This window comes from Sander vitreus, chromosome 1 (assembly GCF_031162955.1).
Source record: "Sander vitreus isolate 19-12246 chromosome 1, sanVit1, whole genome shotgun sequence".
Taxonomy (NCBI): Eukaryota; Metazoa; Chordata; class Actinopteri; order Perciformes; family Percidae; genus Sander; species Sander vitreus.
In genome coordinates this window covers 1,187,160-1,211,832 of record NC_135855.1, presented here as the reverse complement: position 1 = coordinate 1,211,832, position 24,673 = coordinate 1,187,160, and the positions used below count along the sequence as shown (strand labels likewise).

General features: G+C 41.8%; 1 protein-coding gene across 2 annotated transcripts; it reads right to left on the bottom strand.

Moving 5' to 3' along the window:
- Positions 1-670: 670 nt before the first annotated feature.
- Positions 671-23,774, bottom strand: eprs1 (glutamyl-prolyl-tRNA synthetase 1). Of its 2 annotated transcripts, XM_078275267.1 has the most exons (35): positions 23,564-23,774; positions 21,534-21,618; positions 21,288-21,387; positions 21,046-21,202; positions 20,801-20,937; positions 20,296-20,390; positions 20,086-20,212; positions 19,743-19,935; positions 19,453-19,624; positions 19,044-19,277; positions 18,273-18,357; positions 17,833-17,892; positions 13,132-13,242; positions 12,720-12,856; positions 12,420-12,627; positions 12,207-12,319; positions 11,956-12,067; positions 11,234-11,458; positions 10,968-11,135; positions 10,415-10,642; positions 9,359-9,556; positions 8,978-9,208; positions 8,620-8,894; positions 6,958-7,009; positions 6,598-6,807; positions 6,379-6,451; positions 6,104-6,183; positions 5,861-5,962; positions 5,402-5,557; positions 5,035-5,232; positions 4,615-4,788; positions 4,256-4,416; positions 2,515-2,593; positions 2,359-2,423; positions 671-1,705 (listed from the first exon to the last, which is right to left on the bottom strand). In XM_078275267.1, exons 1-35 carry the CDS (start codon positions 23,604-23,606, stop codon positions 1,555-1,557), a joined length of 4,995 nt encoding a protein of 1,664 aa, XP_078131393.1. In that variant the 5' UTR covers positions 23,607-23,774; the 3' UTR covers positions 671-1,554. The 2 variants fall into 2 exon arrangements, with proteins under 2 accessions (XP_078131393.1, XP_078132185.1); XM_078276059.1 differs by lacking the exon at positions 10,415-10,642 and having other exon boundaries at positions 23,564-23,773.
- Between the last annotated feature and the right edge of the window lie 899 nt (positions 23,775-24,673).

Here is a 24,673-nt window from a genome sequence, read left to right as displayed (position 1 = left end):
CAGGACAGCACTGGTGGGACATTGACACTTCTTAAGACATTAAAGGGTATTTCCCCCCCCTTTATAATTAAGACTGATTTGATATTGCATATAGAATTGCCAACAAAACCAAATCAGTGTATTTTCAAAAAGTATTTTGATAATTGAGTAAATTGCCCTTAACTTGTGTCAGTACTTTGTTCTGTGTAAACAGGCCCAGCTTTCTGTTTTTAGCACTTGCACTCATAGTTAAGTGCAAGTAGCACCACCTTTTTTTTAAATAAAGACAGTTTTTATCTGTTGGCTAGACAAGGCTCAGTATTATGGAACTAAGGAAGCTTGCTGTAGAATGCATAATGTACCTTTAATTACCAAGCATTTTTCACTACATATAGTTACCAGTTTAATAGGTAAACTCGCAAAAAGTATTCCAATACAATAACACTGTAATAACTCTTATGCTCTCATTATGCTCAGTTCAGCATAATACTGCATCCCAGCATTGTAGTTTGGTAACAGTAACTATTTTAATCCACTACATTTACATTGTAACCTTAATTCATTAAGTATAATACTCGCTTATTAATTAATTTCTTACACTGGTGTCCTACAACACAAATAACCAATGACCAACTGAGCAGGCCAGGGATTCCACCCAGCTATATCCAGGATCAAAAACAACACAGGGCAGTTTGCCATGGAAATTACTTTATTACAGACAAGTTGTAGAGAGGTTTAACGGGAGAGTAGTGACAGAAGACTACATTACTGACTATTAACCATAAACAGTTCCTCACAGCTTTAAGTCATTTGGCTTATTAAGCTGTGTATGATGAGCCACACTCCATAACCAGTCACATAGAGAGAGAAGGGCTGATAAAGCTGTGAGAATAATACCCCAGCTACAAGCCTGAGTACCTGCAGAGTTCCTGAGACTGTTTGGCTGCAAGAGATGGGACTGTTGGCAGGCAAATAGTACTTTTCTCCAGACAGCAGTAGATGGTATGTTTCTCAGGAATTTCTTTCAGCAGTATTTATTTTTTCTTAAGTTTTTCCAAATTTCAAAAAGGTGCAAAACCCCCATTAAATTCTGTGTTGACAGAAACTTTAAAACAAACTAAATCATAATGTTTGTTTGTCTTGACAGTGTTAAGTAGGGAGTTATAAAAAAAATATCACTTCTGAAAAGATTTAATATTTGCCTGGTGTCCTGGTGGTTCTTCCCATTCCAATACAAACCACTGCAGGACAGGGAGTATTCTTTAACATGGTCTTTAGAGAGTAATCAGCCATGTAGGAGGGAAACAGCGCAACCACCATTTTTTTCTCATAACTGAATTCTAAAAAGTAAATAGTTTCTCTCACCTCCACTTTCTTCCAGATGCACTATAACAATGTTAACATATGTTAAAAAAACAAACAAAATATGCCCATCCTAAATACCACAGTCCAGTCACCTCATATCCCTGTTACCCTATACACTGAAAAGAGATCAGGTACAGTATATAGATGAGAGACGATAGGAAAGCCCTTTCAACTACTATGTCCATCCTGGTGCTCCAGCAGAGCAGGTGTTCAGTAGCTGCGTCCAAACAGGGTGTAGTACTGGGCAGGCTCCTTGCCGCTGACACACATCTGACCAGGCTGCAGCGTCTTCAGGGGTGAGAAGGGAATACAGAGGCTCTTGGCGCCCATGGACGGAGCTCCAGGCTCCAGGTCCTGGTCCCTACAGGACAACCAAGCACACATTGTCTTTAATGGTTGAAATTAAAGCACTCAAAGCAAAATGAGAGCAAATTGACAGGAATAAATATTTAACATCTTGTATTTTTTGTAAATGAAACAAATTATGGTGATACTTTACAAATAACCCTGAAAATCCTGAATACATGCATTTGAAATGACTCCATAGAACAGCAAAATGTTAATTGTTTTCTAGCCCAGCGACTGCATAATGTGACTCAGTCCTTATTGCATATGTATATTTGATGGATTTACATCATCATCATCTGCACAGATAATGATGCAGGCAACTTGGTTGTCTTTTGCTTCCTCAAAAAGGTTGAGCAAAGCATTAACGACTGTGTCAGACAGTGACTGGAGTAGTGGTCATTGTTTTACTGTTTGTCTGTGCCTTTATGCTTTTATCTGTGCTTATGTGTCTGTTCTTCTACTTGTGTTTATTTATGGATATGCTTTTTTCTCTGTGCATGTGCGTCTGTATGTTTTCTTTTAATGCCATCAACCTGCTAGCGACTGCAGAGGAACATTTGCCTGTATGGCTAAATCCAGCACATTTACATAATGAACTCAAGTGCTCATGTAAATTAATGTGTATTGTCCCTTCTTACATAAAATACACAAACATGTTGGACGTACTTGGCAGTGGTTTTCTTGATCCAATCCTCGCACTCAATTCCTCCACAGAATGGGATCTGGACAATCTATCAAAAAGATAAATGTATTATCAAATATTTACTCAGATGAGGACACACAATCAAATGTTTTGTGCTGCATGTGATTTGTGTTTCTCACCTTGCCCTGGTCCAACTCTTTCTGGAACTGTTCCATCGTGTCTGCAGGCACCATGTTTCTCTTCAGGTCATCTGAAGCTCTGACAAACGCACAATTTAACACAAACAACACAATTTAACCAGTTTTCTTGCATATTTATGGTCACCATGTAATCAGCTCCTAATTTCCCCGTAATTCTGTGTGTTTTCATTTACAGCTGGATCTGTCAGTCTGTGTACATCATTTTTTAACACGTTTCCCTCAGCTGCTTGGGAAACAGGATGATTTCAACCCTGCAATAACAGATTTTTGGGGCCACCTGGTTGCAGCGGAAAGAAGTTGTGAACACAACATTGACATATCATCACATATAAGATGATATGGCTAACAACTTAGCAAACCGTTGCTTCTTTACGCATCCAGCAGCACTATAAAGGTCTGAAAAGCCATGGGGAGCTGCAGATTCAAGTGATAATTCTCTATGCACGACCAATCTCACATTACACATTATAAAAAATATAAATTATAGCAGCTTCAATTTACAGCTACACGAACCGCAATACTACATTAAGTTTAATATGACGTGTTAGGTGTTTTGTGCCTTTATGACAGCTAGTGATCAGCAGCTGTCCTAAAGAAATGACAGCAGAAGCATTTCTGACCATATATGTCATACATATACTCAGCAAAAAAAGAAACGTCCTGTCACTTTCAACTGCTTTTATATTTTAAGCAAACTTAACATATGCAAATATTTGCATGAACATTAAAAGATTTCACAACTAAGACATAAACTGAACAATGTTCACAGACACGTGACTAACAGAAATGGAATAATGTGTCCCTGAACAAAAGGGGGGGGGGGGGTCAAAATCAAAAGTAGCCCTCAGTATCTGGTGTGGCCACCAGCTGCATTAAGTACCGCAGTACATCTCCTCCTCATGTACTGCACCAGACTGGCCAGTTCTTGCGGTTGTTTTTGCCATCCTGTACCTGTCCCGCAGGTGTGATATTGGGATGTACCGATCCTATGCAGGTGTTGTTACACGTGGTCTGCGAGGACGATCAGCTGTGCTTCCTGTAGCGCTGTCTTTAGGCGCCTCACAGTAGGGACATTGCAATGTATTGCCCTGGCCACATCTGCAGGTCTCATGCCTCCTTCACCATGCCTAAGGCACGTTGACGCAGATTAGCAGGGACCCTGGGCGTCTTTCTTTTGGTGTTTTTCAGTCAGCAGAAAGGTCTCTTTACTTTCCAAATTTTCTTATAACTGACTTTAATTGCCTACCGCCTGCAAGCTGTTATTGTCTTTGACCGTTCAACAGGTGCACGTTCATTAATTGTTTATGGTTCATTGAACAAGCATGGAAAACATTGTTTAAACCCTTTCCAATGAAGATCTCTAAAGTTATTTGGATTTTTACAGTAGTATCTTTAAAATACAGTGTCCTAAAAAAGGGGCGTTTCTTTTTTTGCTGAGTTTATATCAAATACAAGTGTATTTTATTATATTAACAACTATTTCTAACTATTCGTTACATGTATGGCTTTATGTATGCGAGTAAAGGTCTGACCAACATGAGAGGGTCAGTAGACTGTGTGTTGGTTTTTTGTGCAGTGTGAATGCCTCTGAAACAGCAGCTTTTCACATGATACTAAGGCACATGGTGTTAAAATCCTTTGAGTGAGATTTAGAGCAGTTGAGACAGATTTCACTGCAGTGCCAGCCATAGAGTGCAAGTCTGACCCTGCTGCATCTTACTTCTTGAACAGGGAGTTCTGGATGTCCTCCAACATGGCGACCAGCTTCTTCTCCACCTCAGCCTCTGGAATTGTCAACTTTGCGCCCGAGTCTCTCCTCACTGCGACACACTGACTCTGCTTCATATCTTTAGGACCCACTTCTAGACGGATAGGAACTCCCTGGACAAGAGACACAGGCAAACGCAGATAGAAACAACGAGAGAGAGAGAAACGGACAGTCATTATCAATGCCTTTACAGAAAACATGGCTGTTTTATCTTCTTTTTTTATTGGTTCTTATTGTTGAATTTATGCATTCAGGTAAAGCATCTCATTAACTACCACTACTACTATAACTGTTGCCATATTATTTCATACCTTGAGTTCCCAGTGGTTGAACTTCCACCCTGGGGAGTAGTTGTCTCGGAGGTCAGTCTTCACCCTGATGCCAGCATCCAGCAGCCTGCTCATGTATTTAGAGCACTGGGTCAACACTGCCTCCTTCTCCTCCTCTGGCAGGGTGGCAGTGATCCCACATGGGATGATGACAACCTGGGAAAAAAAAAAGAACATTTTATTCATATAGTGCCGTATTCTTTTTTTCTCTGTATGTATCAGTCCGATGTTTACTCTAGCGTGGGGTTTGGTCTTCATCTATTCTTTCAGTCATAAAATATAAGAAGGGGATAAAAACAGGTGTCTTGGGCTAAATGGGTATATCATTACACAGTTGTCAAATTAAACAAGGTATATCTACCATATTTCCATATTTCTGTGTGAGAATGTGGGAGTATCTACCTGCAGACAGGCCACCCTGGGAGGCAGTACGAGACCCATGTTGTCTCCGTGGACCATGGTGAGGACGCCGATGGTCCTGGTTGTGATTCCCCAGGAGTTCTGGAAGGCCAGCTGTTTCTCACCCGGCCTCTTCGGATCCTCAAACATGATCTCAAACATCTTGGCGAAGTTCTGACCAAGATGGTGAGATGTAGCACCCTGAAGAGGCACAAAGCAATGCAAAAGGCAAAATGACTTCATGTTTTTTTTTGTTTTTTTTTAACATTGCAATTACTTTGTTCCTAAACATCAACCCACATGAATCATTGTCTGTTTCTCTGCAGCTCATCATAGTGATGAAATGAAGTGATCTGGCATACTACAGTACCTGAATGGCTCGGCCACTGGCAGAGATGAATGCCTCCACAGTAGTGGTGTAATCTCCTCCTGCAAACTTCTCCTTCTCTGTCTTCCTCCCCTTCACCACAGGGATCGCCATCAGCTCTTCATACACCCTGGCGTACAGATCCAGAATCTGAAGCACCTACAAATACACATGTAAAGCACACAAATACTTAGAGATGTATACAATGCAGCATGGTTTAAACAATAACACTAATTTTTGTACCGTAAATGTACTGCGCCATAATGCACCTCAGCACTTAGAAATTAAAATGCACATTACCCTATGCTATAAATGTTGTGGTGTGTGGCATTGGTGTATGCTACATACGTATCTGTCCCTATACAAATTAACGTTAAAAATAAAAACAGCTCATGTATTTCAAACATAATGGAAGAGGAGTGCTTGTGGTCGTTGTTAAGGTAGCGTTGCCAGGGCCATTACCTCCTCAGCTGCCTCCTCTTTGCTGGCAAAGGCTGTATGTCCCTCCTGCCACAGGAACTCTCTTGTCCTCAGGAAGGGCTGGGGGTGTTTGAACTCCCATCTCTGGAGGGAGAAGTGGGGGAGAGAAAGCGGTGAGAAGAGATAAAAAGAAGTAAGGGTGCCAGTGTTTTGTGTAGCAATTTCTTCATCAAGTTTGTAACTATGAAGATGAAGGTGCAGATGTGACAATAGGAGGATACTGACCACGACATTACACCACTGGTTGAGTTTGATCGGCAGGTCTCTGTGGGACTGGACCCATTTAGCGTAGGCAGGGTACATCACTGGAGCAAAACAAAACAGTCCCAGGTTCATACCAAACATGACACCGCTACATCACTCCGACTGCTCCATTAAAAAGCAAGATAAATGTTTAAAAAGCTATTTACACTTTGTGTACATTCATTGCATGTGTGTCTGCATTGACACATATAGTTTGGTTTTAAAGTCAGAGTCCATTAAAGAGCTGTGGTTCAGACCTGTCTCACTGGTGGGTCTGACAGCGATGGGCTCTGCCAGCTCAGTCTTTCCTGACCGGGTTACCCAGGCAACCTGACAAAGATGACAACATCACCACTGAATGATTATTAACATTGTGCAGTCATATTGTTATGTTATTTATCTTGTTTCAGCAAAGCATACTTCTGGTATTTTTATTTTCATGCTTTCCCCCTCTTTTATGTTATTTTATCTTTTACCTCTGGAGCAAAGTCTTCAATGTGGGTTTTTTCCTTCTCCAGGGCGGCCTGAGAGACGAACATGGGGAAGTAGCAGTTCTCCACACCCATTTTCTTAATCTCCCGGTCAAAGAAGTCTTTAATGGCCTCCCAGATGGCGAAGGACCAGGGCCGCAGCACATAGCAGCCACTAACATCATAGTACTCAATCATCTCGGCCTTAGTGATGACCTGGGGAGAGGAGGAACAATGTTACATTGAAAAAGGGGCATTTCAGAAAAGACTGGCATTTTATAAAGTGGTTTGTTTTCAATTGGCTTATGTGGAAGTAGACAAAAAGGTTTTATTGGAGTAAAGGGGACCTGTGTCCATTCATCTCACCTGAGAGTACCAGTCAGCCAGGTTCTCCTCTTTCTTGGCCTCCAGGCCCAACCTGTCAGGAGACAGACAACTAAGTTAGAGGGATGCAAAGCCTGAGGTTAAGAGGTCCAAAACACTACAATACATAGTATTTAAAGTTTAAGTTTGTTTGTGTTTTGTTAATCACACATTATAATTGATTATTTTGTTTGTAGGCATCACATTGTTTAAGAAGTGGAGAAGATATTGTGGAACTAATGTCCGTTTTACTGTATTAGAGTATTCGCAACTCAAACGGTTTTATTATCTTCGCACTGAAAGAACAATTTGACCGTGGTAATTAAGCACTGCCTAAATACAGTGGCAGACCAATCTGGGAAATTCCCACACCATGCCTCATTAGTTAGTCTATGTGCAGGTACAAGATTTGAGTTGCATGAACACAATCCTAAAACACACAGCCAATCCCAGACCAGCCAACCATGCAACTCAAAGCTCACATCAGTAACTATACAGTTAAAAAAGCAGCTTCATACTGCTAGCTGACAAAACAGAGATAGAGCTGCACCATAAAGGCCAAATCCCAATCTCTATTATTAGCGCGGCATTGTGATCATGATTAGAACTCTTGATCTGAGGAACAGAATTTTTTTTATTGTACTTTTTGCATCTTATATCAAAACCTTGATAATTTTTAACTTAGGTCTTCAGGGTTTACAGGGCTGATATGCAAATGTCTATATTTATTATGGATAGAAAAGCATGCAGAATATTTTTTATATAAGTAGTGCAGCACTATATCATCACATTTGCTCCTCGAGGCTGACAGCAGGACACAAGCACTGATCAAGCAGATGAAAAACACACCAATCATTTTAAACTCACCAACTCTGAATACAAAAACAAAAAAACCTCTTCAGTCGTTAAGCTACAGTAGCAAAGGGTTCTGCTTACAGATGATCCATCTTCAGTTTCCAAGTAAGAAATCCAAGTATGTGCCTTGTCCCCTCTAGTATTTGTTTAAAAAAACTAAAACATACATCTCATGGTATTGTACGTTTTAAATGAAACTGCCAGTTACTGCATGTTAAGTGTTTTGTGGTAGCAATTAAACACATCCATACAAAACAATGTTTCTCGCTGAGGAAGCGTCTCATTCATTTAACTATAATGTATCCAAAACAGAAAAGACAGTTTAGTACAAGGCTTTTTATTGACCCAGACATTTTTACTTTCTATCACTTTCAGCCAAATCATTATCAGTACAACCAACTGTGAATGCTTTATGGTCTCACCATCTAACTTCAGTCTGCAGAGCCTTGCTCCACATGTGGGAGAAATATTTTCACTATTGTTAGAGACAAAATAAAACTGAAAACACGATGTTTTGAAAATAAACTGGTTAAATTTGCACTTATAGAGAGAGACTGAAAGAAAGAGGTCAAAGTAGAAAAGTTGACTTCAGATGCTAAAAGTAAAAACATTTTGTTCCTCAGTATCTGTTTAATGATCACAGTATTTATTTTATCATTTTATCTGAAATAACGACTCACCATTATGTAGTCCCATTTTATACTAAACATTCTGCTGGCTGGTAGCATTTCAACTTTTAAACTAAACCAGATGAAGAAAAAGCTACTTTATCATTGCTGGATCTTCTTGGATCAGTTTCCAGTCTCTCACCGTGTTTGCTTCTTAGGTCCTTGACCATCTCCTGGGCCCCCTGCCCCTACGGAGGATTCCTTGCCCTGGCTGGCTTTGTCTCCTTTAGCCTTCTTCCCTGCTCCTTGTCCTCCTCCTCCTCCCTGTTTCTCAGACTTGTTCTCCCTCTCCTTGCGGTTTTTGTCCTCTCCTCCGGTGGCTCCAGCAGTGGCCACTGGTTTGTAATCCTGTCCAGTAAGCGTCTTGTACTTGTTCTTCAGGTCCAGGAGAGTCTTCACGGCTTCGTCCACCTGTTCCTACAATGGAAGGAAACTGGTTGTTGTCATTTTCCTCTCCAGTACTAGCTGTATTTAACCCCACACTGTGACTGGTTCCTTACCTTGCGGGCCTTCTCGGACTTCAGCTTTCTCACTAGCTCTCCCTGTTGGGCCACCTGTGAGAACAGTTCCTGGGCCTGCGGGGGAGAGCTGGACTGGATTGAGGAAGAGCTGGACTGGCTCTGTACATGGCTACCTGGAGCTTGCAATCCTGGTTTGTAATCCTGTCCGGTCTGCTGTTTATACTCCGCCTTTAGAGCCAACAGCTGCTTCACTGCAGCATCTAGCTGATCCTGATGAACAGCCAGCGAGAAGAGAACCATTTAGTCATAGCAGCAGAGAAAGTTGCAGGACTATTCAACAATATAAAGACTCTAAAAGTAGGGGAAACACTGGTAGTACAGGGATATGTAGTAGCTGTGATACTGCGGTGATAGTCTCACCTTGGATGCCTTTTCAACCTTCAGTTTCCGGACCACTTCTCCCTGCTCAGCAACCTTCTCATAGAGGACAATGGCAGCAGGGGCAGGGCTGGTGCTGTTCTGGACTGGGGCTGCTCCAGGTTTGTACTCCTGGCCTGTGACCTGTTTATATTCCACCTTCAGGGCCAGCAGCTGTTTCACTGCTGCGTCAACCTGGTCCTGGGGACACACGGGCAAGAAAACTGTGACGCATTTCATATTTTTATAATCCTGTAATGGGTAAACAATGTTGTAACAGCATATGTGCATTAATTCACATCAGCATCAGGTAAAATAGAAATATTGTGAAAATCTTGATACTGATGAATAAAATCACTTGTTTAAGCATATAAGCTTATAGCTAAATGTTGCTTTCACTGGCCAGGTTTAGCTTTTAAAATAATTTAATAATAATTAAGGATGTGCCACTTCAAATGACAGGCGGGGTGGCCGTGACAGGAGGCAAGCGTAGACTGTAGGTTTTATTCAGTCTGCCTCAGCTCCATCCACACTCCACCTCTTTGCCCATTTTTGGATGAGCTGTCAGGCATTGCCAAGATGGACACCCACAACCCTCAACAGTCATCAGATTTTGATTCAAATGTTGCTAAATCCTGATTGGTGCACAGACGTACATGACATCAACTTTCTCCAACTGACCTCCGTCCACATCAAACTAGTGAGAAAAGCATGGGAAAAAAATAAATACTATAATTTCTCATGTAAAATAACCCAACAGTTCCAACTGTGGCAGAAAACAGTATGTTCATGTAAGATTCTCATCAGTTAGATGAAGAAGCCAAAATGTAGCAATATTTATCTGTAGTCTGGTGGACAGTCACCACCACCCTGATTACCACAGTGTAATCCCACTGGGCTGCTTCAGTGGTAGTATGAGTAATGAGGTACTAGGCCTTAGTGACAACGTGCTGCACACTGATAGTCACAATTAAACTTTGGGTTTTTTATAAGCACTGGTTTTTGATTTTAAATGGTTTTCTATCACTACATCCCTACTGTCATGCTGCATCAGAATACCTTCGGGGCTTTTTCAGACTTCAGTTTCCTCACAACTTCCCCCTGTTGTGAAACGCGCTCATACAGGGCTGAAGAAGAGCAGGAGGAGGAAGAGTGGGTGGCCGCAGGAGGAGCAGAGGAGGAGGCAGGAGTGGAAGGGGCCATCCCAGGTTTGTAATCCTGACCAGTCAGCTTTTTAAACTCCTCCTTGAGAGCGAGGAGCTGCTTCACAGCTACATCAATCTGCTCCTGGTACCACCAACAAACCAGCTTATTGTTGCAGGTAGTTTAGGGTAAACTTGACTGGCATGCAAACAACGTGGGGGACATGAGCAATGACTGGACAAATCATTCGGGACACAAGCAGCGAGTGACTGGACAAACGACTTTGGATGGGAGAATTCACTGGACAACGAACGAGGACACGTGAAATGATTGGAAAAATCATTCAGTACATTATTAATAAATAGATGGACGACTTGAGATGTGAGTGCTGATTGACGGATGTGGACATAAACAGTAATGGGACAAGCAGATATGGACACGATTAGTAATTGGACAAATGTCCAGGTACCTTAGGTGCCTTCTCTGACTTTAGTTTCCTAACCAGCTCGCCCTGCTGGGTAACGCGGGTAAACGGACAAGAGGTGGGGTCTGTTGATGTGGTGGGCGGGGCTGGAGCTGAGGTGGGAGGAGCCATGCCAGGCTTGTAGTCCATACCTGTCTGCTGCTTAAACTTTGCCTGTAGAGAGAGAAAGTCATTATTCATTTGAACAAATAAGAGTCTTTAATTGCTAAAAGTGTAATTGCTTTAATTGCTTTTCATTACAGCTCACGTGCCTTCAGAGAAAGCAGCTGCTGAACGGCCTTGTCCACTTCGTCTTTAGGAGCCTTGGCAACCTTAAGCTGACGGACAGCTTCACCTTGTGCTAAAATGCTCGAGAATAAGTCACCGGCTGAGGTTGAGGCAGGTGCTGGGGCTGAGGTTGAGGCAGGTGCTGGGGCTGAGGTTGAGGCAGGTGCTGGGGCTGAGGTTGAGGCAGCCTTGGCAGAGGTTGAGGCAGGCTAGGGCGAAAGATAAGGCAGATTTAGAGAGTAAGAAATTGAAGGTACCAGTTTATCGCAGACATCAAAGAGACAACTGTGGGTTCATCTTTAAAACACCCTCCCTGTTGTGATCAAAGACTCTCCTGTTGTCTTTAAATCTGGATTCAAAACCCATCTATTTTTAGTCTATCATTTGGCCAACGTTTGCATTACTGGTTAAACCAGTTAGCAACCACTTTGCTACTGCTGTTGATGTCCCAAAACATCATGGTTACCACTGGATACCACTTCACAGTACAATAGAAGAAGTATGCAGGCCCCAGGGGGAACAATAATGGTCCCTACCTCTAACCAGTTGATGAGCTCAGTTTACTCAGACTATACTCCTTTACTATTAAATCAAATACCGTCCTATACACTAATATCAAGTCTGATTTACAGAATTGAGATAACGGGCTTTGGTCGACGATTTAAAAAAAAGAAATGGATGGTGTTTTTTCCTCAAAAGCACTTACTGTGTTGCTAGATGCCTTGCTCTTGTCCTTGGATCCAGAAGTGGGCATCTCCTTGGTGTGTCCATCAGGAATGTAGAACAGGACACAGGGACTTTCCTTACAGCTGTTAGGGCTGTAGATGTAAACCGTAGTTAGACACAGATGGCAGGACAATCAACACAGTTAGACAGCAGAAATCTGTGACAGTAATGGGCGATATCCTTGAATTGGGGTGGTTCAAACAAACAGGTCAAATAGGTCATTTTCCTCACCTGACAGGCTCATAAGGCTGGTCACAGACGTAGAAGCCCCGCCTCTGGAGCTGGATGATGTCACCTTTCTTCAGGTCCTTTAGACAAGGGTCTCCAAGCATCTTCTCCTCCAACTAAGAAAGTGAGAATAGCGCAATCAAATAAAACAATAGATTTGAAAATGACCAATGTGACGCATGCCGTGAGATTAAGAACACGTGTTGCAGAACAGACCTTGCTGTTTTTATTGATGTACTCCTTGAAGTCGTCGTCTTTGGTGAGGACGGCTTTGGAGATGAGAGGCTGGTAGTTTATGCAGATGGTGGGCAGCAGGGGGGCACTGTTTGTGTCAGCCAGCCACGTGATCTTTGTCGTCTTCTTGAAGTCCTTGTTCTCCAGGTTCAGACGAGCCTCCATGGACTGAACCTTAGCATCTGCCCCTCTGAGCCGTAAGAAAGGGTGCACGTCATTACTTTAATGAGGCACCTCGTGATTCTGAACAATAAGGATTAGCTGAGCAATAATCCCACATACTTGTTGATCTTGGTGATGATGAGGTTGCCCCAGTTGATGAAGGTGACCATCTCTCCCTCTGAGAAGGTCTCAGCATCAGCTCCTTCAACCAGAACTCGAGGTCCATACCAAACCGTCTTCATGCCCACCTCTGTGTTCTGCATGGACACAGAAAGGACTTCAGCATGTGTACTAAGAGACAATTGCGGCACCACTGAGTGAGATTCTGTCTAATGGTGATTTTACACTTTAAATAAACTTGATTGATTGATCTAAACGCTCCATGTGTCCAACACTACAGCATAGTGTTTATGCTACTTTCATGGCAGAAAGTAGCATACCCACAAAGTTATCGCCTGCTGCTGTGCAACTTTCAATCAATCAGATCTTCTCCAGGCACAAACAAACTGCTGATTAGAAAAAGAGCCCTTACCTTAGGGTGTTTGGCCACCTCCTTGATCTCCTCTGTAGCCTCTGAGATGGAGACAGGAACCACATAGGAGCTGGACAGAGCTGTGTACCTGGGAGCCACCGGGTCAATAACCTAACACACACACACAAACAAAGACATACATACACAAACAGGTCAGTAAAAGAAATGCCAGACAAGTGCTTTGTAACAATCTCTACCTACAAAATGCTGAGTAATGAAAGGACAAAGCAGAAAATGATGCAACTTAATTCAAAAGATTTTCTTTGAAAATAAAATAAAAAATAGATACAAAAATGCCTCAGCTCAGTAAGTGGCAAATAAGAAAGTAAGACACACAAGAAGAAATAAATGCTGATTTAATGAGTGAATCATGATCGTATGCAGGCGAGGGAAACAAGCTTTTCTTCAGCTGCTTGTTCAGTCAACATTCACTTTCACTAATGTACCAGCCAGCCTGAGTGTTTAAGAGCCCAATGATGGCTGAATGATTTGCAGAATAGACCATCCAAGCAGAAAGGGATCAACACCATCCCAGCAGGGGCAATTTTGTTTAGATTATACCAGGAGGTGGATACTTTTACTCAAACCACTTCATAGTACAATAGAAGTAGTCTTCTTTCAGTATGGAGGCCCCAGTGGGAACAATGAAATAGTCCCTAGCTCTACCAATTGGGGCTTTCCGACCGGAGGGATTTTTGCAGTTCTTAGAACTAAATGTTCCTAGAACACTTTTTTCGTCGTGTTCCGAAAAATTTGGGGATTTTTAAGTTCCTCTGGCCTCAGTAGCGTACTTTTTTTAGCTCCTACTTCAGACCAGGGTCTTTTCCCTTTTCCTAGGTGGACTTGATTGGTCGAACTTATAAGTCACGCCCACTGGCAACTCGGAAACTTGCAGACACAGCAACAACGGGACATTTTTAACAATTTTCACCATCTTATTCATCATTAAATTCACTTCTGACAACGTTTTAGGCGAGAAATTAACTGTTTAGATTTCTAATATAGGCAGTCTTGCGAAAATTGATGCCGAATTGACAATTTGCTTCAAAGTTTTCGGAGTTGAGAAGCTCCATGAAGTGAGGCGACAGCCAGCAGTCGCCTGCCCCGGCTTCTAGCTCGTCACTCGGCCAGTCCTGCTCAGAGACCCCGCTGTGAGCTGGAGGTCTCTCAGACCGCTCTCGTAAATAAGAGGATTTTATTTCGCCGTTGACGGATCGTTTGTTTAAATATCACAACACATGTCCATCATCAGATTAACAGGAACCTGTGGTTAACTGTCTTTATGGAGTTAAACTCCACAAGCGTGTCCTGTGGGGTCCAGCATTTTGGGCCCCACAAGTATACTGTATTCCCCGGTTTTTGGGCCCCACGAATATAGTAAAACACACACACACAGGGTCTGTTCCGAGTATAATAAAGTCCCGTCTGTGTAGAGCAAAACATTACGTGAATTACTACGAGAATGGACGTGCATTTAATATAGGAAAAGTGCACAAGTATTAGCATCATTTGTTGTTGTTGTATGTGGCGCTAAGGTCTAGTGACGATGCAATAAAGACCATTGCCGTGCTTGCGTCACTCCCTTACCCCTCCTACCAGTCCCTATGGCCACTTGGCCAGTGGGAATGCAAACGGAAAAAAAAGATTTTGGGAGAGAGTAGTTCTTAGAACTGCTTAGAAGTGTACTTTTCCTCTAAAAAGTACAAGTACTATCCAGTCGGAAAGCACCTAATGATGGAATGGAACCAGTTGACTCAGACTAGAAAACCAGCCATTCTTCAAAAAAAAGACATGTATTTATTGCATGCTTTTTTCACCAAAAAAAAACCTCATTTACGTTGATTTAGGAAATAAAGTGTGACGCACTCACTCAAAAAGTTGCAATGGACTAAGGGATGAAGGGAAGGGAATAGATTGAGAGGAAGACATTAAGGAAGGAGGATTTAATACTGGATATTATTGTCTTGTAAAAAAACAAAAAAAATAAACCCAAGAGCTTTGATAATTTCTCTGGTGAAGGACTTGACTTTTTAAATATATTTTAAAGTTTGTTTAACCAGTCTGTTGTAGAGATTTAGCCCTGCATTTAGAAAATCCTTCTGTGTCTAGCCATCTTACTCCCAGAGTTTTAAATCACCCTAACCACAGAAGGGCTGCAAAGCAGAGCTTCCTGTCAACTTTAAGTAAGACAATGCAGTCTCACTGTAGTAGCCCAAATTATTCCCATTACTGGTTTGGTGTTGGGTATAGGCAAAAGGTCTTTTTTGACATTAATGCCATGCATTATTTTCCTTTTTCCTACATTTATTTTGACAAGTCCGGTTCCATGTACCTATGACCATAAAAGACTAACCACACAGAAATGCCTCTTCAACACCTCCATTCCACCCCCAAAAGCCACATTTACTTCACTGATGTCACTAATTATGTTTTGGGAACTGAAGTCTTCAAAACCAAAGCAAGCACACAGCTCCCTATGTTTACTTCCACATTGTTCACAACCAGTTTAAATCAGTGAGGATGGAGAATGGGAAGTGATGAAAGCAACAAACACACATTGTGCACAAGAGTAACATTGATCCATCATACTCATTTTTATGCCATGATACAAGATGAGCTTTCACACAGATATTAGGGAGCCAATTCAGAGTTGTAGAAAATCAAACACAAAATAACTAATTTACCAATCACTTCATTCAATTGTGTCATTTCTCCTTGCTGGTAGAGACTCCCAGTGTCTTGCTAAAAGAAATGTCTCTCTGACCTCTGCTACACAACTCTTCTTTGACAGGTTTTGATAATAGGGCTGTACGATATGAGGAAAATATGTGATATTGTTGTTGAATATCGTGATAACGATATTACATGGAATTAATAAATAGATATTAAAGTGCACTCAGTTCTGCATTTCTGCTGCGATCAGTATTCTGCTAAATTACAACAAAGTGCTTGTTGAATTTAACACAAATGATAGGAAATAATTTCCAACATTCTTTTATTAAACAAATTGAACATTGAATTAAATGTAAAAGGCACCACTTACAAAAAAAATGAAGTTACAATTTAAAAGATATTTTCATTCAACTAACTCAATATCTTTCGCGATATGTCGCAGCCTTTCACAGTGCGTTTTTTGCGCCAGTTGATAACGCAATGATGATGAAAAAACTATATATTGTGAAGCCCTAATTGACAAACATTATTTGAATACATTCTATATACTCTGAACCTCTGATTGGCTGGTAAAACAGTGAAGGCTGTTGGTGGATTTTCAGATAAACCAGCCCATGAGGAAAGCAGGAAGGGAGTGGGTGAAAATGAGCAAGAGGAGGTGGAGAAGGAGGTGGGGAGTACCTTCAGACAGCTAATTGGCAGCTTGGAAACAGAAGTGTGAGATGCTGTTTAATGTCAGATACAAGGAGGGAGGAAGAGAGAGAGAGAGAGAGAGAGAGGAAAGAGGTAGAGACACATTTACACAGAATGGAACGTTTATATTATTTCCTCTCACCGCTTTGTCCTCAATACAAATGTAATTTTGAAGGAGTTATTAACATTAGCTTAGCATTGCAAGGACTACTACCTCAATTGACAGTAGCAATGCCTGCAGAGACACCAGATTAAAAAAATAAATATATATCATCAGTAACTCAGGGGAAATCTGTTGTAGTTTTTAAGTTTTCTAAGATTACTTCAAATCTGTTTGAAGATCTGTTGAAAATAAACATCTGTGAAGAATGTCTGTAACCACACTTAACAACACATTTAACTATCGCCAAGTTGACGTGAAGGAACTTTGGGGGCTGAAGAGGGCAGGGAGGAGTGGGTTACTTGAACATGCATATGAATCCTAAATTGCAACCTGACACCAACTGTCATCACTACTGTTGGTAGTTGTTCTATTGTACTTTGTCCTTGAAGTGATGCAAGACCAGCCTGTCATTAGTAGAAAATCTTTTAATTCAAACTAAAGTGTGAAACTCACTTATGCTCTCTGTTTATGCACATTTTTTAAACGTATTCCTTAGCCCACCTTCCACTTGACTCTGGGATGAAGCAGCAAGTGCCAGCACAGAAAACAACACAGAGGAAGCAACACCGATGTCCAGACAGATGAAAATGGGGGACACCAAAACATGAATACAATCAAATGTGGGACATGAAATGAAGCAGCTGTTTTTTAGGTTTTCAGTGTTATTGGGGGTCATATGGAGGGTGAGGGTGGGGTATTGAGGCAGGGAAACAGGTAGCAAATGAAAGCATTCAACAGAATGATAACAGCAAAGCAGAAGGAAGCCATGCCAGCAGTGAACCCACGGGCAATTCTCTGAACCTTGGTCAATTACAGGCAAGGTTTGTGTCATATTCATTCATTATATCCCCTCTTTCTCTAACATACAGTACAAGCCAGGTCAAACAAATATTGCCCCTAAAAAAGTCCTTAATCTTCGAAACTAGCAAATGTTAGCATATGAAAATGGTCTGCAGTTATATCTTACAAGATACAATTCAACAGAGGTCTACAGAAGGACCCTTCAAAATATTTTAAATGATTCGTACATCTTACTGTTGCAGCAATGCAGACCATGCTTAATTAAAATGGAGCCACATTCAATGTCAGAATAATTATTATCCCCATTTAAGTATACAGCTAGGTTCAGACAATCAGGCCTCGATGTGCGATGAGAAAGGAGAAAAATGTACCTTCTTATTGAAGGCCCAGATCTTGTCCCACTCCATGTTCACCACTGACCTTGATCCGCCCTGGAAGAAGGCAGATAAAACAAAACACATTTCTAACTGATACAAAAGCTCCTGCACTCCATGGATACAATAGATATGCTTTAATTCATTACATTTGCAACTGTGCACTCTCTTAAGTCCTTGATTTTGACATTGTGACAATCAAGACTATGCAGACTGTGTTTATAGTTATACTAAACAATGTAAGCCCTTGTGAAAATGAAAACATATACTGTATATATACACCTTTTAATGGACTTGCATAATTTTCTCTAGTCTGGCAGACAGTTGAAAATGTTATCTCTCATATATTCTTTATCTGCAATCATCAACTCCCTTCTTTGTGTTAAGAGAGGTATCTGGCCTTTTCCCCTGCCCATCCCCAACTATGACACATGTACCTGGGCTGCTATGAACTGTTTCAGACCCTCAACGGTCATTCCTCTCCTCAGGACTCCTCTGACAGTGGGGAAGCGAGGGTCATCCCTGGAGGACAAGATGAGAGAAGTCAAAAGAGAACATGGGGCTAGAGAGGAGGAAAGAGTAAAGGTAAAGAGAGAAAAGGGGAGAAATACAGGAGTCATTTTGGGGACAGGGAGAAGAGAGGAGGTTTGGAGCAGAGCGTGAACGAGCAGAGTGTGCAAGGATTTTGAATGGAACACAGAGCGGATATTTAAAATGTTGGGAGTGTCGCCTTATCACCCGCTCCGGTACCACTCACACTCTGAGTTCGAAGCATGCCAAAGCCTGTCTCTATGCTACTGCAAAACAGTACATGCAGATGAACAGCAGACGTCCTCCCTCTCCATGCTGCAAGTGCCTGTCATCTGGCTGACTTTGTGCTTGCGGAGCGAGCAGCATGAAGGGAGGGTGGACGCCTTTCATCTGATTATTACACAGCTGTTTTTTTCTTTTTTTTGGAGCAAGTAAGCGATTTCAGTGAATCAGGGAGAAATCTGAGTTGAGCGCCAAGCGATACTAAGTGGAGCGGCCTGGTACGGCCTGGAGCGGGGAAGCGGATGGAACGAAACAGCTCTGTGAGCGCTCCACTCTGTTCACATGCTCTGGTTGTGAGGGACCACCAAGAAGGAGTAGAAGAAATAGACGCTTAATACATTCCCTATAGTCTCGTTAATCAGCATCAGTCGCCAGATGTATCAGACTACACCTACCATCCATCGACGTATCCCTGGTCGACAAACCAGGTGAGCTTCCTCTTGGACAGCACTGTGTTGTTGAGGTTGAGTCGAGCATACTCCCAGATGTAGGGCTTCCTCAGGCCCAGAGCCTCGATGATCCAGTAGAACTGCTCGTCACGATCGTGGTACTCCATAGTCCTGAGAGCGTGGGTCACACCCTCCAGACTGTCCACAATGGGACAGGCAAAGTCGTATGTTGGGTAGACTCTGGAAGAAAGGGGGGAAGGGCAGTTTTAACAATGAATATTTGTAGAATATTTCATTATGTCCAATATTTGGTGCAAATTCTACAGATGTTAACATCTTAATGATTTTTAGTTATAAATCATTGATACTAATGATCTAGTTTTCCCCATTCCTGGACTTTGTTTAAATTAAGTACTTGTGGGTGTTTCCAGTGCGAGGGTGTGGAATGGTTTTGCAGCGGTAGAGGGTGGGGTCTCTCATGCAGCCGTTGTTTGAGTTCATGTCAATCTTGGCCCTCATGCAGCAGGTCTGACCGCTCTCTGTCCCAGCTTTCATCTCCGCCCACATCTTCATGTTCTGCTCCACCGCTACAGAGGAGAGAGAGAGAGAGAGTTGTGTGTTGTAGCTTCAGAAAGTTCAGAAATTTGCACTGTAGCTTCAACATTCACTTGGACTGATAAACATGACATGTTTCCCCAGGCGTACTGTTATTTCTGCATTTGGACTCTGCACGCTGCTCTCTCCCCTGCTTCATCTGCTCAGGAGGCGTGTTGTCGATGTAGGCCTTGCCCTCGGCAAGCAGCTGTTCAGCAAATCGCATTATGGTGGCAAAATGGTCGCTGGTGTACGTGAACTGGTCTGGATGGATCTGGAGCATGGAAACATCTTCCAGGATCACCTGAGAAGCAATAAAGACATATTTGATAGAGACATTATTTGACAGTTTTTTTTATCTGAATAATGAAAAGAGTACTTTTCTGGTTTCTTACTGGAAAGAATAACTAATTACATTTTGTTTCTCATTTGCTCTAAGATCTGAGTATTTTACCTTCTCAAAGTCCTCCTTTTCCTTCTCAGGGTTGGTGTCGTCGAAGCGCATGATGAGTTTGCCTTTAAATGTGACCTGGTAGTGCTGGTTGAGCAGAGCAGCCTTGGCATGGCCGATATGCAGGTATCTGGCCACAGAGAGACAGAAAAATGCTTCCTGTTAAGAGATAAATAAATCGGAACTACTCCTGAACTCCAGTTCAAGCCTTACCCGCTGGCCTCAGGAGGGAATCGAACCACCACCTTGCCCATCTCCGCTCCTGGTAACTCCACAAACTTGCCAACATCTTGCTTCTTCTCATCCGACTGTCGATTACAGACACAACCAGTCAGGAATAAAACAGGACCGCTGCATTTGTTTAATAGTTCTACTATACTTTTTTTCACCAAAGCGAGTTCTGGTGAGGTCAAACAAACAGTTATTCTGAATTAAATGAGCACAAACATATTATTCAACCAATGAATCTGTGAAGACTGAGAAGTGTTTTAGTAGATAGGGATTATCAATTCAGTTTCTATACAGGGCAACGGCTTGTGTTGTTTTGTTAACATAAAAAAACTTTTCACACCAATATAAATGAATCATTTTGTTTATCTTTAGCAAACAGTATAAACGCTCCAGGTCAGCCCTGCCTGGCTTCTCATTAGTGATCCATTTCTCCAAATGTTAGACATCAAATCACAAATCACTTGTTATTGTCCAACATTACACTTACATTGGATTTGCTTATTGGAGCATTCTTACTGGCATACTTGTTGCCCACGGCAGTGAAGGGAACCTGCGAGCTCAGGAAAGAGAACCAGCGATTGACATGGGAGAAGGATTTGCCCTGGCTTGGCCATTCCCTATGACCTGCGGAGAAACAACCACAACGGTTTCACCTGTTTACCTACACACATTCCACACTAAAATAGACAAAATGGCAGAGATCCAGACTGGTACATCCAGGATGGCACTGACCTTTGAGGGCAGCCCAGACAGAGAGGTCAGCCAGGGTAAGGGCATGTCCAACCAGGAAGGTCCGCAGGGAAAGGGCCTTATCCAAGTCACCCAGAGCTACGCTCAAAGCAGGCTGACCACACAGATGCCGAGCACTGAACTCCAACCAGTGGTCGACCTGCAGGTACCAGATAGTAGCTCAAATAAGTCAATTAGAACACCAAAGAGAACAGAAAAGCTCTAACATGCACAAACACACACACCTCAGTCTGCTCCATCAGGTTGGCTCCATAGAGGCCCAGAGCGGGAGCCACCCGGGCCAAGTACCGACTGATGGAGTTGGCATCATTGAACTGGATTGCACTGAAGGAAGGAAAGAGCACACAGATGAGAAATAATTGAGTAATAATAAAAACACCAACGTTGCACATCCTATAACTTCACATATACATTCTTTACAGTAGGCCGTTAAAGCTCATTAGGCAATTTAATGAAATGATGTGACCTACTCTGAGACGTGAAGCCGGGTGTCTTTGCCTTCCTCCACCGATACCTGCACACTGTCCTTCACATGCTCTGCTGTCAGAAGCGCTCCTGCAGCACAGAGGAGAAACATCTGTGTTTGTTAGGGTTAGTTGTGAGTCTGGGTAAACATGGTTTAACAGCCTAAATTAGCTTCAGTTAATGTTGTTTACAGATGTGTTCAAGTCTGTACATCCACATCAAAGTTCCTGAAAGCGAAGAAGGTCAAGGTGCTCCAGGATTGGCCAGCCCAGTCACCAGACATGAACATTATTGAGCATGTCTGGGGTAAGATGGAGGAGGAGGCTTGGAAGATGAAACCAAAGAATACTGATGAACTCTGGGAGTCCTGCAAGACTGCTTTCTTTGCTATTCCAGATGACTTCATCAATAAGTTATTTGAGTCATTGCCGAGATGTATGAATGTAGTCCTCCAAGCTCATTTTTTTTTCCCAAGGCACCATGACTTTACGTATGCTCTGATGTTATTGTAGCATGTTTGTGTATTCAAAATAAAGTATACTTTCTACCGTACATTACTGTATTTTTGTATGCGACAAGACTTTTGTCCAAGCCAAATCTGACCGGTCCTAATTCAATGATAAAACTCAATGATTGATACAAGACTTTATTTTGGTATAATAAGCATAATCCAGAAGCCTTTGCCTTTCATATAAGCCATTTCTGATTCCAATTGATCAACTACAAGTCAAGTTATTGTTTGTTGTTCCTACAACTTAGATAAGCGACAAGACTTTTGTCAGGGGCTGTAGATTGGGCTAACTTGCAAATCAGCTTGAAGCACATCCAAAATAACCTAGGGTTCATTCTGCATTGACAATTCGCTGGGAGCTTTAAATAAAGTATGAACAAGGGTTTAAATCCCTAACATGCCAACACTCAATGATAATGGTCTGATGGAAGAGATGGTTAGTTTTAGTCGGTTTAAGGGCGGGTCTTGGCGTGGTCATAGTAGGAAAAAGAATATGGCTTCCAGGAACAGTGCTGCTTTGGCTGCTGCTGCTGCTGCTGCTGCTAAGAAAATGAAACCGATTGCTAAGAGTGCAAAAGTATGCACATGCACTCTCCATCCAGCACTCAACGTTTCAGCATGCTTGCATCAGCCCGCTGTATTCACTGTCACCACACACGGCGCTGTTTAGCCGCTGTCAAAGAAAGCTAGTCATTAAATTAGCTTGCCATAGTATATAGCATTGACACACTACACTTGAAAAGCTTCGTCCTGACTGTATTGAACACACGATACAATGTACTGTCACATATTAATAAAATTCGTCAGGGTATTGATACATTATAGCAACACTGTATGCGTCTATGAACCACCTAGCTGAGCTAACCTGGGTTATTAGCTCTTGCCAGCGTGTCAACTTATCAATAATGTGCATGTAGCTATGATTTCCATGTCCATAACGATTTTTTGCATATAACGAAGCAATGTGTATAGACAGTCCACGGTGCAATTTGAAAAATGTAAAATGTACGGTAGCTGCGGTCATTAAAAGGACAATTTAACGAACTGTCCACATGTTGAGGTTTGGTGTGCCACGATAACAAGCTAGCTAACGTCAGCTTGGTCGCCCCATTTGAACTTATATGGACATACAGTCATACCAATTTTAATTCATATATAACAGACATGGCTGTTTCGTAGCTTTTTCCGTTTTTAGAGTTGAAACATCCGTTGTTCAGTTCAGTTTGTTTCCATAAAACAATATTGACCCAATTAACGTTAGAACAAAACATCAAACTTTTAATGTTTTTTTATTGTACTGTTGATTTCATGTCTTCCGTATCAAGTAAATCCGAATTTCTTGGACAAATCTACCTATATTTTTATTATACGCAAATAAACATTACATTACAGGGTAAGATTTTCAAATTGTGTCTTTGTTAGGGTGACACCTAACAGCGCTAGCCAGCTAGCCAGCTGTCACTAAGTGCATGCACACGACGCAATGAAGAAGTATTTATTCAGGGGTCGCAGGCTGCAACTCACCGAGAGGCGGGTTGCTTGTGTTGATGGTGAGGTTTAACGCCATACTGTGAAATCCTTCTTCCACAAAGGTGGTGAAACCTTTTCACTGTTTCTGAAACCCAACAGCAGTTGTAATAAGCAGACAGCCAAGACTGCTCTTCACACCAAGCTAGCACCCCAGCGATTCCAAAGCAACACAGCGTGAGGAGACCATGGATGTATTAAGAGGAGGAGACAGGCTATGACTTCTTTCGTTTTTATTACTGCTAACCAACAACAACTTGGTGCAATAGTGCCCCCTACTTTAGGAGTATGAACAGACAGACACAAAACAAGCACAACACTGGGAAAAAAGGTCTTATGTGCTTTGCCTTTGCATTTTCCAATAGGATATTCCCTAAACAAAATTTCCATTAGTGGGATTCAAATATCATTATATTAGATTCGTAATTTGTGTTGTCATTTAGCATGTTATTGTACTGTTTCACAATATGAGGATTTAATGGTTTAAAACTGATAGAAAAGCAAATGCAGAACTGCCTTGACTCCTCACAGCAGCATAGGCGTAGATGGAGGGGATATGTCCCCTCCAATATTTAGAAGAGGTAGATTTGTCCCCTCTCAAAAAATATGAAAGACAACCCACTTTTGGGGGGGGGGGGGTTAAAGAACACAACAGGAAGTTAAAAATAAAGATGTGATTTATGTAGATTTAAACTTAAGTGCTTCTGGCTTTAACAGTTTCATTCTCTAACATACTAGTTATAGAGATGTAAACGATACCATAACAAAACCTGAAACGTGTGATGTTTTAAATATGCAGAACATTTTGAATAATACAGGAGAATAATATTAATAATGTTCTTTACATAAAGACATTTGCACCATAAATTGATGCAGAAAAGGCACACATTGTTGCATATAAATTCAGCAGAATGCAGGAAATGAAGCGTTTGAAGCTCAGAATGTTCTGGGGGACGACCCCCAGACCCCTCAGTCATAATGTGCCCCCCCCAATGTTGAAACCAAACCTACACCCTTGCACAACAGTCATGTGGTTCGAACTTAAATGACTATTGTCTTATTTTTTTGTATCTAATTCATTGGATTAAAATAATGAAATATAGCATA

What these genes read in the sequence shown, in the direction of transcription:
- eprs1 (XM_078275267.1), bottom strand. Translation starts at nt 23,606, where the DNA reads ATGGCGTTAAACCTCACCATCAACACAAGCAACCCGCCTCTCG. An exon ending in AGTCAGAGAAGGCACCTAAG is followed by an intron (nt 10,643 to 10,967) that starts GTACCTGGACAT and finishes TGGTGGTACCAG; the next exon opens with GAGCAGATTGATGTAGCTGT. An exon ending in AAGAGGAGGCAGCTGAGGAG is followed by an intron (nt 5,558 to 5,860) that starts GTAATGGCCCTG and finishes GTGTATTTGTAG; the next exon opens with GTGCTTCAGATTCTGGATCT.